The sequence below is a fragment of the Somniosus microcephalus genome, chromosome 1 (assembly GCF_052327205.1).
Source record: "Somniosus microcephalus isolate GS21.2 chromosome 1, FLI_Smic_1.0, whole genome shotgun sequence".
Classification (NCBI taxonomy): domain Eukaryota; kingdom Metazoa; phylum Chordata; class Chondrichthyes; order Squaliformes; family Somniosidae; genus Somniosus; species Somniosus microcephalus.
The window spans coordinates 380,027,013-380,044,702 of NC_140987.1; the positions used below are offsets into that span (position 1 = coordinate 380,027,013).

The following is a 17,690-nucleotide window of genomic DNA, read 5'->3' on the forward strand; positions in this document are numbered from 1 at the left end:
CGGAGAAGGAAGAGCGCGGGAGACGCCATTTTGCGAAGCCGCAGCGGAGAAGACTGGCGAGCGCGGGAAGGAAGGAAAGCACGGGAGACACCATTTTGTGCCAGCGGAGAAGAAGGGGAAGTGCGGGAGGCGCCATTGGGGATAGTTAATGCACAACCAAGGATGCCGAAGAGTGGCAGTATCTCTACATTCAACAATGAAGTCGAAGATTGGGCGACATATGTGGAACGTATTGAGGTGTACTGCAGGGCGAGTGAAGTGCCAGATGCTAATAAAGCACTGGTTCTGTTAAATTCCATGGGTGCAAAAACTTATGGGTTACTGCGAAATCTAATAACCCCAGAGAAGCCGGTAAACAAGAATTTTGAAAGCATAGTAGAAATCCTACAGGACCACTTAAACCCCACACCGCTGCTGATAGCAGAACGATTTAAGTTCCATAAAAGGAACCAACACAAAGACGAAAGCAATGCTGAGTACCTAAGGGAACTGCGCAAGCTATCGAAATACTGCCAGTTTGGAGTGGGACTAGCAGACACGTTAAGGGACAAGTTTGTGTGTGGGCTACAAAGTGAAGGAACCCAGAAACGCCTTCTATCAGAAAAGGACCTTACGCTGGACAAAGCTTTCAATATGGCAGTATCACATGAAGCAGCCGCAAGGGGTGCTGCAGAGATACAACGGAGACCGCAAGAATATGGCACCAACAAAATGACCTATGGAACAGGGAAGTGCTATCGCTACGGCAGAACAACACATGACCAGAAAGATTGTTGGTTCAAGGACCAAGTGTGCAGACAGTGTGGGAAAGCAGGACACATAGCAAGAGTCTGCAGGTCTGGGAAGAAAACCAACAGTAAGAAATCTCCACAGGAGAAGTACAAAAAGGTACACCAGGTGATGGACAGTGGTTTAGACGAACAGAAAAGTGACACAGACTCCGGAAGCAAGGAGCTGGGTTGTCTGAAACTACATAATGTAACCGAAATGGAGGATCACCAGACTATCTGGGTTACACTCAAGATAGACGGAGTCCAAGTAGAAATGGAATTGGACACAGGGTCAGCTCTAACAGTCATAAATCAAAGAGACTACAAGCGGCTATTTTCACACATACCCTTGAAAGCTACAGAGATTGTCTTGAAGACGTATACGGGGCAAAAAGTCTACCCCAAAGGAAAAATAAGGGTGAAAGTGACATATAAAGGTCAGGAAATACCTAAAATGGATATATATGTATTGCCAAATGGAGGGCCACCACTGCTAGGATGTGAATGGATCCGGAAGATACATTTAGATTGGCATTCCATACAGGCACTGAAGGTGGAGGCCAAAAAGGATGACGACGTCGCACCTGGACGACTGTCAATAATGCTAACTGACGCAAAAGAAGTGTTCCAGGAGGGACTAGGAACACTAAAAGGAATAACAGCAACAATTAAAATAGAGGATAATGCAAGCCCAAAGTTTCTGAAGGCCAGACCAGTGCCTTATGCGATCAGACCAGCGGTTGAAGCAGAGCTGGAAGGGTTGGAACATTCAGGAGTACTGTCCAAAGTCGACTGGAGCGAGTGGGCTACACCCATCGTTCCTGTAATGAAGAGGTCGTTGAGTAATACACCTGGGGAACCAAAGAAGGTCCGCATCTGTGGGGATTTTAAGGTGACAGTGAACCCAGTCCTTCACACGGTGCAATATCCGCTTCCACGAATTGAGGATATTTTCGCCTTGCTATCTGGTGGTAAACGCTTCACCAAAATTGATCTAGCCCAGGCGTACTTGCAAATGGAGGTAGAAGAAGCTTCGAAACATTACCTCACGATCAACACCCATAAAGGTCTCTATCAATACAACCGGCTGGTGTTTGGAGTAGCCTCGGCTCCGGCTATCTGGCAAAGGGCGATGGGTCAGGTCCTGCAAGGGATTCCAGGGACCCAGTGTTATTTGGACGACATCTTGGTCACGGGCGAAAATGACGGTGATCACCTCGCTAACTTGGAGAAGGTGCTCGCCAGATTAAAGGAATATGGGCTACGAGCTAATCGCCACAAGTGCGAGTTTTTCCAGAAACAGATCTCGTACTGCGGCCACATCATCGATGAAGAGGGGTTACATAAGTCCCCTGACAAGATTGAGGCAGTAGTCAAGGCTCCAGCACCGGAAAATGTGTCGCAACTGAGGTCGTTCCTCGGGCTGGTAAACTATTACCACAAGTTCTTACCAAATTTGTCTACGGTATTACACCCGCTGAACACCCTACTGCAAACAGGGGTACCATAGAAGTGGGATGACGAACGTAGATGAGCTTTCCAGAAGTGTAAAGAATTGATCACATCAAAAGAGGTGTTGGCCCATTTCAACCCAGCACTACCAATTCGTTTGGCATGTGATGCATCACCCTACGGCATTGGAGCGGTGCTGTCTCACAAATTCCCAGATGGGTTGGAGAGGCCAGTAGCCTTTGCGTCTCGGTCACTAACCTCAGCCGAGCGCAACTACGCCCAGATTGACAGGGAGGCCCTCAGTCTAGTATGGGGAGTAAAAAAATTCAATCATTATCTGCATGGGCAGAAGTTCACCTTGCTGACTGACCACCAACCACTTGTCTCCATCTTTAATCCTAAGAAGGGCGTGCCAGTAATGACTGCACAGCGGTTACAAAGATGGTCCCTGTTTCTAGGGGCAAATCAATATGAAATAGAATATAAAGGCACGAAACAGCATGGGAACGCTGATGGGCTATCGCGCCTGCCACTGCCTACGGTGGAGGAAGCACCAGCAGTGGACCCTATCGAGATATTTTATTCGTCGATAATTGAACGATTGCCAGTAACAAACGCAGATATAGAGAAGGAGACCCGCAATGATCCGACGCTGTCACGGGTATATGAATTGACGGTGAGGGGATGGCCAACACATGGCGACTCACTGTTGCCAGCATTCTCATCCAGAAGAGAACAGCTGTCAGTATGCCAGGGGACAGTGATGTGTGGATCCAGAGTGGTGATTCCACCCAAGTTAAGGGAGAGAGTGCTAAAGGAGCTACATGAAGGTCATCTGGGGGGAGTGAAAATGAAAAGCCTTGCTAGGGCTTATGTGTGGTGGCTGGGAATCGATCAACAAATCAAAGACCTAACTAAGAGCTGCTTAGGATGCCAGAAGTCCAAAATGCACCACCACATGCCCCTCTACACCCATGGGAGTGGCCCTCCTCTCCATGGCAACGGGTGCACATTGATTTCGCTGGTCCATTCATGGACTCAATGTTCTTAATAGCAGTGGATGGCTCATTCAAAGTGGCCTGAGGTGATAAAGATGTCTTCAACCACTACAGAGAAAATGATTGCAGTCCTACGGACCATATTTGCCAGAAACGGTTTGCCAGAGCAGATCTGCTCTGATAATGGACCACAGTTTGTGTCCGACGAGTTCCAAAAATTCATGAAAAGGAATGGGGTAAGGCATTACACATCCGCCCCGTATCATCCAGCCACCAATGGATTAGCTGAGAGGTTCGTACAAATCTTTAAGAAGGCGATAAAGGCCATGTGCGACGAGGAAATTCCACTATAGCATAAGATGGACAATTTCTTATTAGCCTACCGAAACGCGACACATGCAGTTACCAACCAGACCCCGGCCATGATGTTCTTTAACCGAAGGTTGAGATCTCGTCTGGACTTGCTCAGACCAAATGTGCGAAGAAATGTTGAGGACAAACAATTCCAGCACATCAACGAGAAGCCGACAAGGAGCTTCAATGTAGGGCAACCAGTCTTGGCCCATGACTATCGAACAGAGAAGTGGCAACCCGGAACGATATGTACAAGGCAGGGGCCATTAATGTACACCGTGGATGTCGGGGAGAACATTGTGAGACGCCACGTCAATTAGATCTTAGCGTCACAGGAAGGCGTCAACCCCATGTCTCGAGTACCTGGGGATGAACCCGACATACCGGTAGCATCTACTTCAGACCCAGTAGCAGTGGAACCCGATGAACTACCCAATGAAAAGGGGTCAGAATCGCCTCTGCACCAAGAACAAGAACCTCCGGTAAGGCGCTATCCCGAAAGGGTCAGGAAGCCGCCCCATAGACTGAATCTATAAATGGACTTTTGTTATTGAATGTACATGTAAAAATGTAATTGTTATTTGAATATTAAGGGGGTATTATTAATCTAAAAAGGGAGGAATTGTAGTGTATGTGCTTTAAGTCAGAACTACTTTTTACAGCTCCTGTATACTGTAGTACCGGCAGTGACCACACCGGTATATAAGCTGTGCGCATGCCTCTGTACCCCAGTCTAGAGATCACCCTCCTCCAGTAAAGACCTGTTATTTGTTTATGTACAGCATCCGTGTAATTATTTATCCACTGAACCACGGATCTAACATTCGTCATTCAGTTAAATCATGGCTGATCTGTACCTCAACTTCATTTATCTATTTTGATCAGATCCTTTCTAATCAAAATCATAATCAGGATTCAATCATTCTATGAGGCCGAGTCTGATGAAATGCCAGCTTGTTCGGAAACTTAGCCAAGTGTGAAAATGGAGATTCCAAATCCTACTTCTTCTGATGGATCCATTTAAACCTGCTTCTCTTTTTGTTGCATATTAATGAAAACAGCATGGAGGTCATTAGGTCTTGTAACCAGTGTTCCCCGTAATTTTTTGGGGGCCACATGGCCCCTTTAATGGGCTGCGCGGCCTATTCAAAAGGCTGCGCACGTGCGGTTTTTTTTCAATATAAAAGGCGGCTCACCAGCTGCGCGGGACTCCGGGAGCGCTGCGCAGCTTAAAGGAAACATTGCTTGTAACTGAACATTGCGTTTAGTTGCCCCACGTATTGGCTCAGACAAAGCATCCTCTATGATTCAGAAGTATTTAGGGGAGCCCATGCTGAACTACTGGGAGTTCCTGAGAAGAGTGACATTTCAAAGCAATTCATTGAAGACTTCCCTGACAGGACTTCATGATGGAAAATGGAGGCTGGGACCATTCTGTGTCTCCTCCTTCAATGACCCCAGGCTGAGCTTCGAGCAAATACAGTCACCCTTTCAATGTCTCTTTTTCCAATGTCCAGAAAACATTTCCAACCTGCCCAGAGAGTCACATGGAGGAACAGGTGCAAATTGTACTGCTGTTGTCGACCATTAAACTGAACCCAACACAAACACGGATCCTCCTGCAGTTCCTTCTGTTCTTGGGAGCAAACTGTTGATTGTTCAAAATGATGTTTTATACTTTTTAAATTAAATAAACAGAAACCTGCTGTGATTTTGTAAGTCTTGGTTGCTCTTCAAATAGTACAGGCCGTACTGCTGTGAGATTCAGAGTGAAATCTCCCAATGCACACAGTAGGGTTGCCAACTCTGGTTTGACCTACTCCTGGAGATGTGATCATGTGACATTTGTTCACATGGCATTTGATCACATGACATTGGCCCACTGTTTGCAAATGTTATTGCATTTACCTTTAGTTGAGCGTCTCAGTATCACTAAGCCCCGAATAAAATATTTGACTTTTTCCACAGCAAGATGAATAACATTATAATTTATAAATCAAAGGGGCTGCTCTTTCAAAACTGAGATGAGGAGGAACTACTTCACTCAGAGGGTGGTAGGTCCATGGAATATGCTGCCCCAAAAAGCTGTAGAAGCTACATCATTACATAAATTTAAAACAGAAATAGACAGTTTCCTAGAAGTAAAGGGAATTAAGGGTTATGGGGAACGGGCAGGAATTTGGACATGAGTCTAGGTTCGGATCGGTCATGGCCCTGTGGGTAGCGGAGCGGGCCCAGGGGCCGTGTAGCCTGATCCTGCTCCTATTTCGTGTGTCTAATTCTGTTAGATTCAGGAGATGGTTCAGTGATAGTAAATTGGCGGTTAGGATCAGATCAGCCATGATCTTATTGAATGGCGGAGCAGGCTCGAGGGGCCGATTGGCCTACTCCTGCTCCTATTTCTTATGTTCTTATGTAACACAAAAGAATAGAAAGATTTAAGGAGAAGTAACGCTTAAATAAAATCTACTTCTGTGATGCTTCGACAGTATCGACCGCAGTGAGAAACACCAAGTAAATATCACTGATTCAACAAAAACAGCATCGGTATAAGTAACTTCTAAATCAAGTTTTTGTACAATTTTATGACATTTTCCAATATACAGCATTGTTATAAAAATAATAAATAATTCCAAATTCACCCCACCACTGAACCCCAGCTTCAGAAATGTGTGGCTCAGCCCTCGGCGAGAAGCACCAAAGCTGCCCGACTTCCGGAACAGAACATGTAATACAACAGCACACATCACAGGCCGACATGAACTCCCTCCATATTGCATTGCTCTATTTATCCCCCCCCCCCCCCAGTGTGTGTTGCTCCCTCCCTCCCTCCTCAGTTTGTGCTTCGCTCTCTCTCTCTCCCAACCCCTTAGATCCTCTGATCTGAGAAAGTCCAGACATAAGCCTGTTTTTTGGGACCCTGGTGATGGAGCCTGAAAAAGGAAAGTCCGCTCCTAAAAAAAAAAGGGGAGACCACCGCAAATAAGGGAACTTGGCTCCCAAAAGGGAGAAAAAAACCCCAAATACAAGTTAATCCCCTGAAAATCCACAATGACACAGGGTTGTAATAAACTATAGGTGTTCCCCACATTCCTTCACCTGTATTGAAAGTAACACAGTAGGGTATTTTTTATGGATCCATGCTCCCGATCTATCAAGAGGAAATATCTGGGATTGAGGTGCAGGGGACAGTATGTCCTCCAGGATTTGCCAACCAGGGTCTCTTGGCTCACGAAGCTCTTTGCAGGGAGCATGCATTTGTCGAATTTTCCTTGATATGTGCACAAAAGTCTGAAAGGGATACAAGTTTTGAGGACACAAGATTTATTTTCTCTAGTTCTGGGGTGGTGTTGTGAATGGATGGGATCCCCCAGTAAATCGTGAATCATTATTTGGTGCATTTTCCAGTATTTTGGACCCTACAATGTACATGGACATTACATTGTTTTAATTTGAACAGGGGGTGGTATTTGCTCCATTTTACTGAAAATACACTCCATTTATCATTGTCCAATTAACCACTTTATATTTTAAACCTTTGTCACGTTAACAAGTGCCGCTTCATCTGTTGGTGGCACTCTAACCTCAAGCCTACATTTATTATATGAACAAATCAACTTGACTTCCTCAGAGCACAAATTGTCATTATAAATCTATAATCTATAATGAGGATATTGAACTTTGGTGAAATCTCTTGCTTCACATGGTCATTTTTGTTTTCAGATACAGGCAAGATTAATAATATTTCTGTTTTTAATGTAACAAAACATCCTCAACTTGAGGTAAATGACTCCTATTCAAAGTGCATAATTTAAAAGCTGCATTTCAAACCATGCCTTCTGTTTGGACATAGTATTGGGATTAAATAAAAAGTTTACTGTATTCCCATACAAGTAACTAAAAGGGGATCTTACCTTGCAAACGTCACTTAAAATGGTCACAGGGTTAAATATTTGGCTTTAAATTACGAAATATATATCTTTTAAGCTTTCACTGAAACAAGGCTGATAGGATTCCACTTGTGCATCTGTGGAACATTGCTATAGAAGACATCCTGTCTAATTCAGGACTAATGTTTCTTTCTGGTGCAGGATAGTCCACAAGAATTCAGACGATCTCCAAATACAAAAGGCTTGAGTGTTACCTGGGGGAACAATGTCTTGGATGAACCCAGTCGCACAACAGTATTGCAAGTGCAAGCCCCCATCAAGGTATGGGCAATTGCACTGTGATATTGACATACTTTCATAGATGGGACATAGGAAGAAAGTGATCAGGATGATTATGACTATTAATTGAAAATATCCAGTCAGTGTGAAGCTATTCTCAGCAAGCTAATCATGTATTGGGATACACATCAAATATATTATTCCAACCTTGCACACATCAACAATAAGGGCACATTTGAAATATTATCTGCAATTTTGAGCACCTTACTTTCAAAACAACATTGATCTGTTTCCCCACAGAGTGGTAGATATGTGAAATAGATCCCAGATAAAAGCAATTCATGTTTTGCCAATTAGCACTTTTAAAATAAAGTGGGCTGGATAAATATCTATTAGGAATGGGATTAAAGATTGAACTGAAAAGTGAAGGTTAAGATCCCAGTTCTTTGTGGAACGTGTTGCTTCCCAAGTTTCTGGTACCATGGAAGTGTCGTACTAAAGAAAGCAATTGGTTTAGAATGTAGTATGGAAGGTTAGGTATGTACCCTATTGTTTGCTTGATTCACGTTTAGAGAGATGGGAAGAAGTTTGTGGAACATTTTCTCGAGATTAAATGGAGCACTTTGTACATGGTCTGTGGATGGAGTGGCCTTTTTATTTTTGTTTCATGCTTTTTCTTGTTCAAGTACATTTGATTTCCTGATATCATGACTTAACTTTAATTGTTGGTTAGTTTCAATAATTTTATTGGCTTTAATTTAATAATATACAAATACTCTGACTAAATTCCCGTCCGTCAGCTCAGCAGCGACGATGGGGCCGATATTTAATAATATACTTGATAAGTATTCAAGTATTTTGCATGTAAATTACCAACTGGTTTAGTACTTGGAAGTTAATGGTAAAATCAGTGCAGGATTCTTCCTGGTTGTTACAGCTGTATACAGAATTAGTCTGAAAGATCCAGACCACCGTTTTAGTGGAATCCCTCTGCAACATTCAGGCATATATGTAATGTGAGTGCTTTGAGGTGCCATGTGCTGGACCACGTACAGCAGGCACCTCAAAGCACTGGAGAGGTACGACCAACGCTGCCTCCGCAAGATCCTGCAAATCCATTGGCAGGATAGGTGCACCAACGGCAGTGTTCTTGCTCAGGCCAACATCCCCAGCATCGAAGCTCTGACCACGCTCAATCAGCTCCGATGGACGGGTCACATTGTCCGCATGCCCGATATGAGACTCCCAAAACAAGCGCTCTACTCGGAGCTCCGACACGGCAAGAGAGCCCCAGGTGGGCAGAGGAAACGCTTCAAGGACACCCTCAAAGCCTCCTTGAAAAAGTGCAACATCCCCACCGACACCTGGGAATTCCTGGCCCAAGACCGCACAAAGTGGAGGAGAAGCATCTGGGAAGGCACCGAACACCTCGTGTCTCTTCGCTGGGAGCAAGCGGAAGCCAAGCACAAGCAGCGCAAGGAGTGCACGTCAACCCAAGCACCCCACCCACCCGCCCCTTCAACCACCGTCTGCCCCACCTGTGACAGAGACTGTAGGTCCCGCATTGGACTAATCAGCCACCTGCGAGCTAATTTTTAATGTGGAAGCAAGTCATCCTCAGTTCCGAGGGACTGCCTAAGAAGAAGAAGAAGGGATGTAATGTGAGACATGTAACTCTGGATGTGCTTTCTCAAACTAACTTTTTTTAAAATTCGTATTTGGGATGTGGGCATCGCTGGGATTGCCCATCCCTAATTGCCCTTGAGAAGGTGGTGGTGAGCCGCCTTCTTGAACCACCGCAGTCCGTGTGTTAAAGGTACTCCCACAGTGCTGTTAGGTAGGGAGTTCCAGGATTTTGACCCAGCGACGATGAAGGATCGGCGATATAGTTCTAAGTCAGGATGGTGTGTGACTTGGAGGGGAACTTGGAGGTGGTGGTGTTCCCATGCGCCTGCTGCCCTTGTCCTTCTAGATGGAAGAGGTCGCGGGTTTGGGAGGTGCTACCAAAAAGCCTTGGCGAGTTGCTGCAGTGCATCTTGTAGAAGGCACACATCGCAGCCATGGTACGCCGATGGTGGAGGGAGTGAATGTTTAAGGTGGTGGATGGGGTGCCAATCAAGCGGGCTGCTTTCTCCTGGATGGTGTCGAGCTTCTTGAGTGTTGTTGGAGCTGCACTCATCCAGGCAAGTGGAGAGTATTCCATCACACTCCTGACTTGTGCCTTGTTGATGGTGGAAAGGTTTTGGGGAGTCAGGAGGTGAGACACTCGCCGCAGAATACCTAGCCTCTGACCTGCTCTTGTTGCCACAGTATTTATGTGGCTGGTCCAGTTAAGTTTCTGGTCAATGGTGACCCCCAGGATGTTGATGGTGGGGGATTCAGTGATGGTAATACCGTTGAATGTCATGGGGAGATGGTTAGACTCTCGCTTGTTTGATATAGTCATTGCCTGGCACTTCTGTGGCACGAATGTTACCTGCCACTTATCTTGTTAATGCTCCAACGTGTCTGTTGGTATTTCACAGAGATACATACCTATTCAGATCTCCATTTCATACCCGATTACTATGCTGTGGTTTTTACGCCATGGGTTGCATTGCTTGATGTTACATGATTGGCTGGGATGATCTCATCCTTGCAAAATACCAACCCTACTGTCTTCTCTTTGCAGCATTTAGCTGTCTCGTAAATCTGCCCAAGTTCCTGGCATCAGTCACCCTTCCTGTCAACCTGTTTCAGCTGTTGACCACCTTTTGGGAGGAATTTTAACCACCAAAAATGGGTGGGTTGGGGTCGGGTGGGAGTGTGAAGAGTTAAAAAACGGAATCCCAGCCCCAACTTGCCCACTTCCAGTTTTAATGGAGGCGGAACAGTGGGCAGGCATGGAACCCGCTCCCAGGAGGCGGGTCATCATATTATAATGAGGCTGGCATGCTTCATGGTGATCCACCATTAAAAAATGTAACTCTGGCTGGTCGGCTTTCCCGGGCCTCGGGAAACCCGCCAGCCAAAGGAAGGCAAGGACTGCTGGATCCAGGAGGTAAGTGCCTTTCCACTTACCTCTTGCATCCAGCATCCCTGTCTCACCCACCCTCTGCGATCGGATATCCCCACTCGCCCCGAGGCCTCCGATCTCCCACCCATTACCCCCCTCCTCCCCCGACCTTTGACGTTTCTCCGGCCCCTGATCACATTCCCGCCCTCCCCCCTCCAGCCCCGAAGCTCCTCTGGCTCCCGACCACATCCCCCCCCCCCCCGCCCCCGATAAATTCGGCAGGGCCTGTGGGTAACCCGTTCTCCCGGGTTTCCCGACAGCTTTCTAGCCCCACCCCCGCTCCTGAACAGCCTCCAGATTAAAATTCCAGCCTTTAGAATCATAGAAAGTTACAGCACGGAAGGAGGCCATTTCGGCCCATCGTGTCCGCGCCGGTCAACAAAGAGCTAATCCAGCCTAATCCCACTTCCCAGCTCTTGGTCCGTAGCCCTGCAGGTTACAGCATCCCAAGTGCACATCCAAGTACTTCTTAAATGTGGTTAGGGTTTCTGCTTCTACCACCCTTCCAGGCAGTGAGTTCCAGACCCCCACAACCCTCTGGGTGAAGAAATTTCCCCTCAAATCCCCTCTAAACCTTCCACCAATTACTTTAAATCTGTGCCCCCTGGCTTTTGACCCCTCTGTTAAGGGAAATAGGTCCTTTCTATCCACTTTATCTAGGCCCCTCATAATTTTATACACCTCAATAAGATCTCCCCTCAGCCTCCTCTGTTCCAAAGAAATCAGACCCAGCCTATCCTATCTTTCCTCATAGCTAAGATTCTCTACTCCCGGCTACATCCTTGTAATTCTCTGTATCCTCTCCAGTGCAATCACATCTTTTCTGTAATGTGGTGACCAGAACTGCACGCAGTACTCTAGCTGAGGCCTAACTAGTGTTTTATACAGTTGAAGCATAACCCCCCTGCTCTTGTATTCTATGCCACGGCTAATAAAGGCAAGCATTCCGTATGCTTTCTTAACCATCTTATCTACCTGGCCTGCTACCTTCAGGGATCTGTGGACATGCACTCCAAGGTCCCTTTGTTCCTCTACACTACTCAGTGTCCTATCATTTAATGTGTATTCCCTTTCCTTGTTAGCCCTCCCCAAATGCATTACCGCACACTTCTCCGGATTGAATTCCATTTGCCACTGTTCTGCCTACCTGACAAATTTATTGATATCTTCCTGCAGTCTACAGCTTCCTTCTTCGGTATCAGCCACACAGCCGATTTTAGTATCATCTGCAAACTTCTTATTCATACCCCCTATATTTATGTCTAGATCATTGATATATACCACAAAAAGCAAGGCACCTAGTACTGAGCCCTGCGGAACCCCACTGGAAACAGCCTTCTAGTCACAAAAACACCCATCAACCATTACCCTCTGCTTCCTGCCTCCCCAGTTTTGAATCCAACTTGACACTTTGCCCTGGATCCCATGGGCTTTTAACTTTGTGACCAGTCTGCCATGTGGAACCTTATTAAAAGCCTTGCTAAAGTCAATATACACTATATCAAACGCATTACCCTCATCTACCCTTCTTGTTACCTCCTCAAAAAGTTCAATCAAGTTTGTCAGACATGACCTTCCCTTAACAAATCCGTGCTGACTATCCATGATTAATCCGTGTCTTTCTAAATGAAGATTTATCCTGTCCTTCAGAATTCTTTCCAATAATTTTCCCACCATCGAGGTTAGGCTGACTGGCCTGTAATTACTCAGTTTATCCTTTTCTCCCTTTTTAAACAAGGGTACCACATTAGCAGTCCTCCAGTACCACACCTGAAGCCAGAGAGGATTGGAAAATGATGGCCAGGGCCTCTGCTATTTCCTCTTTTGCTTTGCTTAACAGCCTGGGATACATTTCATCCGAGCCTGGGGATTTATCCACTTTTAAAGCTGCGAAACTCCTTAACACTTCCTCTCTCACTATGTTTATTTCATCTAATATTTCACACTCCTCCTCCCTGATAGCAATGTCTGCTTCGCCCCTCCTTTGTGAAAACAGACACAAAGTATTCATTAAGAACCCTACCGACGTCTCCCGCCTCCACACAGATTACCCTCATGATCTCAAATAGGCCCTACCCTTTCTTTAGTTATCCTCTTACTCTTAATATATTTATGAAACATCTTTGCGTTTTCCTTGATTTTACTTGCCAAGAATTTTTCATGCTCTCTCTTTGCTTTCCTAATATCCTTTTTAATTACACCCCTGCACTTTCTGTACCCCTCTAACGATTCTGCAGTATTTAGCCCTCTTGAGGAAGTAACTGGTAAAATAGATGGGGGAGAGCCAGTGGATGTGGTGTACCTTGACTTCCAGAAAGCCTTCGATAAGGTTCCACACAAAAGATTGTCATGCAAAATTAAGGCTCATGGGATTGGGGGCAAAGTATTAACGTGGATAGAGAACTGGCTGGCGGATAGAAAACAGAGAGTTGGAATAAACGGCTCGTTTTCAGAGTGGCAGGCAGTGACCAGCGGGGTGCCGCAAGGATCTGTCCTGGGACCCCAGCTGTTCACAATATATATAAATGATCTGGATCAGGGAATTGGATGCAATATTTCCAAATTCGCTGACGACACTAAACTAGGAGGAGGGGTGGGCTCTGATGAGGATGTCAGGAGGCTACAGTGCGATTTGGACAGGTTGGGGGAATGGGCGGATACGTGGCAGATGCACTATAATGTGGATAAATGCGAGGTTATCCACTTTGGGGGTAAAAACAGGAGGGTAGATTATTATCTAAATGGCAATAGATTGGGAGATGGGGAAGTGCAGAGGGACCTGGGTGTTCTTGTGCACCAGTCACTGAAGGAGAGCATGCAGGTGCAACAGGCGATTAAGAAGGCAAATGGTATGTTGGCCTTCATATCAAGGGGGTTCGAGTATAGGAATAGGGATACCTTACTACAGCTGTACAAGGTGCTGGTGAGACCGCATCTGGAGTATTGTGTACAGTTTTGGTCGCCCCATCTGCGGAAGGATGTTCTTGCCATGGAAAGAGTGCAACGGCGATTCACCAGGCTGATACCTGGAATGGCGGGAATGACCTACGAAGAGAGATTAAATAGTTTGGGCTTGTACTCACTGGAGTTTAGAAGATTGAGAGGGGATCTCATCGAAACATATAAAATTATGGCAGGCCTGGACAGGCTGAATTCAGAGAGAATGTTTCCAATGGCCAGGGAGCACAGAACCAGGGGCCACAGTCTAAAAATAGCGGGCAAATCATTTAAAACAGAGATGAGGAAGAATTTCTTCACTCAAAGAGTGGTGAGCCTGTGGAATTCCCTGCCACAGAGGGCTGTGAAGGCTAATTCAATAAATATTTTCAAGAGAGAATTGGATATATTTCTGAAGGCTAAGGGGATTAAGGGTTACGGAGAAAAGGCGGGGACGGGGTACTGAACTGGTAAGATCAGCTATGATCTCAGACGAGGATCAGCCATGATCTCATTGAATGGCGGAGCAGGCTCGAAGGGCCGAATGGCCTACTCCTGTTCCTATCTCTATGTTACTATGTATCTGTCATACGCCTCCCTTTTTTTCTTTATCATACCCTGTATGTCCCTAGACATGCAGGGGACTCTAGATTTGTTAGTCCCACCTTTTTTCTTTAAGGGCACATATTTGGTCTGAACCCTCCGGATCTCCTTCTTGAATGTCTCCCGCTGCTCTGACACTGATTTACCTTCAAGTAGCTGTTTCCAGTCCACTATGGCTAAATCCCCCTCTGAGCTTAGCAAAATTTGCTTTTCTCCAATTTAGAATTTTTATTCCTGGTCTATCCTTGTCCTTTTCCATAACTACCTTAAATCTAACTGAATTCTGGTCACTAGCACCAAAATGCTCCCCCACTGACATGCCTTCTACCTGCCCAGCTTCATTCCCTAAAACTAAGTCCAGAACCGCCCCCTCCCTTGTTGGGCTTGCTACTTACTGGCTAAAAATGTTCTCCTGGATGCATTTTAGGAATTCCGCACCCTCTATACCCTTCACACTAATTTTATCCCAGTTAATATTGGGGTAGTTGAAATCCCCTACTATTACTGCCCTATAGTTTTTGCACTTCTCAGAGATTTGTCTACATATTTGCTCTTCTATCTCCCTCTCACTGTTTGGGGGTCTATAGTACACTCCCAGCTTTGTATGTAAAGAAAATCTCAGCCCAAGACATAGGGCTGGATTGTGCCGGCACTCAGAGGGCAGGTTTGGAGGCGGGTCAAAGGGTAAAATCGTTTTGATTAATACTGTTTTGATTGATTTGCGCATGGACCCGACACCTAGCGGTGGGAAGAGGATTAAAGCCAATTATCTGCCTATTAACAGGTAGTTGAGAGTAGTTGACAGGCTATTTTTAAATTTTGCCGCTTCTGCCTCGGGTTTCCCGATTTCTGGACACCACGCCAGGTAAGTGCAGCGCGTTGTGAGTCTGCTGTAATGTTTCTGCTTTGATGACAGCTGCAGAAGTGGTGTGAAGCATCCAATGGTGCACTGGTGAGTTTCAGAGGTAAGAAAATGTTGGGAAATTCATTTTTACTGCATTTACGCATTTCTTTAGGTAACAAGTTTTGAAATCCATGCCCAGTGCCACCTCATTGGGAGAATCTCTCTCACCAGTGACAGATTGCTTCTGTCACCTCACCTGCAGCTATCATCTATTCCAGCCTATGGAGGGAGTCATTGGGGAGCTTGGGTGCAAGAGCTCACCTTTGTACAGTGATTGTCAGTGTTTGCAGCACTTCAGTGCTGTTAAACACTGAGATCTCAGCTGTCAAAAAAAATTGTGCATGGTCCGTTTAAGAAAACCGGCAGATGATGCATCATCAAATGATGTCATCTGACCCGCTTCTTATTAATTGGCCGGCAAGCCTGCAGGGCGGACTTAACAAAGTCAATCAAGGCAAAATCACGTCTTTGGGCCGTATGCGGTTGGGGCGGGACTAGAAGTTGGAAACCACCTGACCCGCTCCCAACCCGCATCCATTGAAAAAATCGCGGTCATAGAGTTTTTTGAATGGATCTCTATATATGGGCTTAGAAGTGTGTGCTTACCATTTAACTGATATTTCCTCTGAAACTACATATTAGCGAAAATGATGTGCTGCATATCAAACCTCAGGCAATCACTGCGATCAATTAACAAGAGTCCTAAGCTAACTACACATTTCCTGCACTACTAGCCATGACAGCCACAATATCAATTGCCTGTTTCACTGGTTTGAGAATGTACTACATGCGACCGAACTACATGCTACACCATCTGAATCAATAGAAAACATACCAGAGACCTGTCAGGCATGGTTGATTATCCGATGGCCAAACTATTTTTTTGTTAACTTTCTCCCATCTTCCTTTCCTGCAGGTGTTAGCTCATGCTGATGTACAGTTATAGAGGGCCAATTGCCTTCCTTGCCCAAATGGTGACTCTTCATGTGTAAGCCTAAACAGTGATTCTCTGTAGGCAATTGGGACATCACAGCTGAGCCCAATCCTGCCCTCACCCGATCTCCACACGGGCGTACTTCCCAGCAGGAATGACTAGATAGCTATTGGGTAGGGTTGCCCAATCTGGTTGGACATAGGGAAATAGGAGCAGGAGTAGGCCATTGAGCCCCTCGAGCCTGTTCCGCTACTCAATGAGATCATGGTTGATCTGCAACCTAATGCCATATACCCGCCTTTGGCCCATAACCCTTAATACCTTTGGTTAACAAAAATCTATCAACCTCAGATTTAAAATTAACAATTGATCCAACATCAATTGCCTTTTGCGGAAGAGAGTTCCAAACTTCTACCACCCTTTGTGTGTAAAAGTGTTTCCTAATATCACTCCTGAAAGGTCTGACTCTAATTTTTAGACTATTCCCCCTAGTCCTAGACTCCCCAATCAGCATAAATAGTTTCTCTCTGCCTACCCTATCTGTTCCCCTTAATATCTTGAAAACTTCAATCAGATTACCCCTTAACCTTCTAAGTTCTAGGGAATACAACCCCAATTTGTGTAATGTGACATATGTGAGATATTCCTGAAGGATAGATCCCACGGCACCTGATCACAGCACCTGATCATGTGACATTTTGAAAACCCCCCCATACACCACTGGAATTTCCAAACTTGGTTCACTTTATCTAACAAAATACTCTCACTGGGGAAGTGTGACACTGGAGTGCACAGGAGCTGAGGAGAACTTCTCCGTTGGAACTGGCGCAGGGAATTTCCTCCTGGCTGGTTCCACAGGGTGCATTTTAAACACGTTCGCTTACCCCTGAATCATTCCATAAATTGCCAAGTAAATAAGATGATTGCTTTCAGCAAATGCTTTGTTCCCCTCCTTCGATTTCTTTCATTTAAGCCTTTTTTTTGTTCCAACCTGTGTCCAGCTGACATTGGTTTGCATTATTACACAGATGAATGCTTTTTATATCCATTAATTTCTTTGACACTGTGCACCTGGATTTCAATGTTTTTTTAAAAACTTGAAATTCCTTTCTTGAAAAGATAATCGAAGCGAAATTGTGAAAGGCAGAGGACAGCAAGGTATTTGCCCTCTGGTTATATATAGTGAATGGCAATGATTTTCATTACCTTCCAGCCACTCCTGCAGGTAAGAGATGCTGTCTTTCTTCTTAGCCCGTCTTTCCTTCCTTAGCATCCCGCGCTTCACTACCGGAGGTGCGACAAGCCGTATTTCTGGCAGTGGGGTGGGAACAGCCATAAGGGAATTCCAGTAGGGAATCGCGGAGACGGAAGACAGACAGCGTCTCGAGCGCCAAGGAGACAACCAGAATGGTGTGGGGCGGGAATGGAGTGGAGATTCGAGGCCACGGAGTCACTTGGGACCTCCGAACATGCAAGGTACTTTTCTCCCAGGTCATCAGTAGCAACGCCCAGGA

At 45.6% G+C, this 17,690-nt stretch overlaps 1 protein-coding gene across 2 annotated transcripts in view; it reads left to right on the forward strand.

Annotated features, from left to right (window-relative positions):
* Positions 1 to 17,690, forward strand: part of LOC147125021 (protein POF1B-like) — a 125,099-nt gene that overhangs the window by 13,294 nt on the left and 94,115 nt on the right. Inside the window, exon 2 of one of the 2 annotated variants that reach the window (XM_085996144.1) lies at positions 7,666 to 7,785. The exons of the other annotated variant lie outside the window; for it this stretch is intronic. Coding sequence (XP_085852270.1) covers positions 7,666 to 7,785 — 120 coding nt within the window. The remainder of the gene's footprint in view (positions 1 to 7,665; positions 7,786 to 17,690) is intronic. 2 annotated transcript variants of the gene reach the window in all.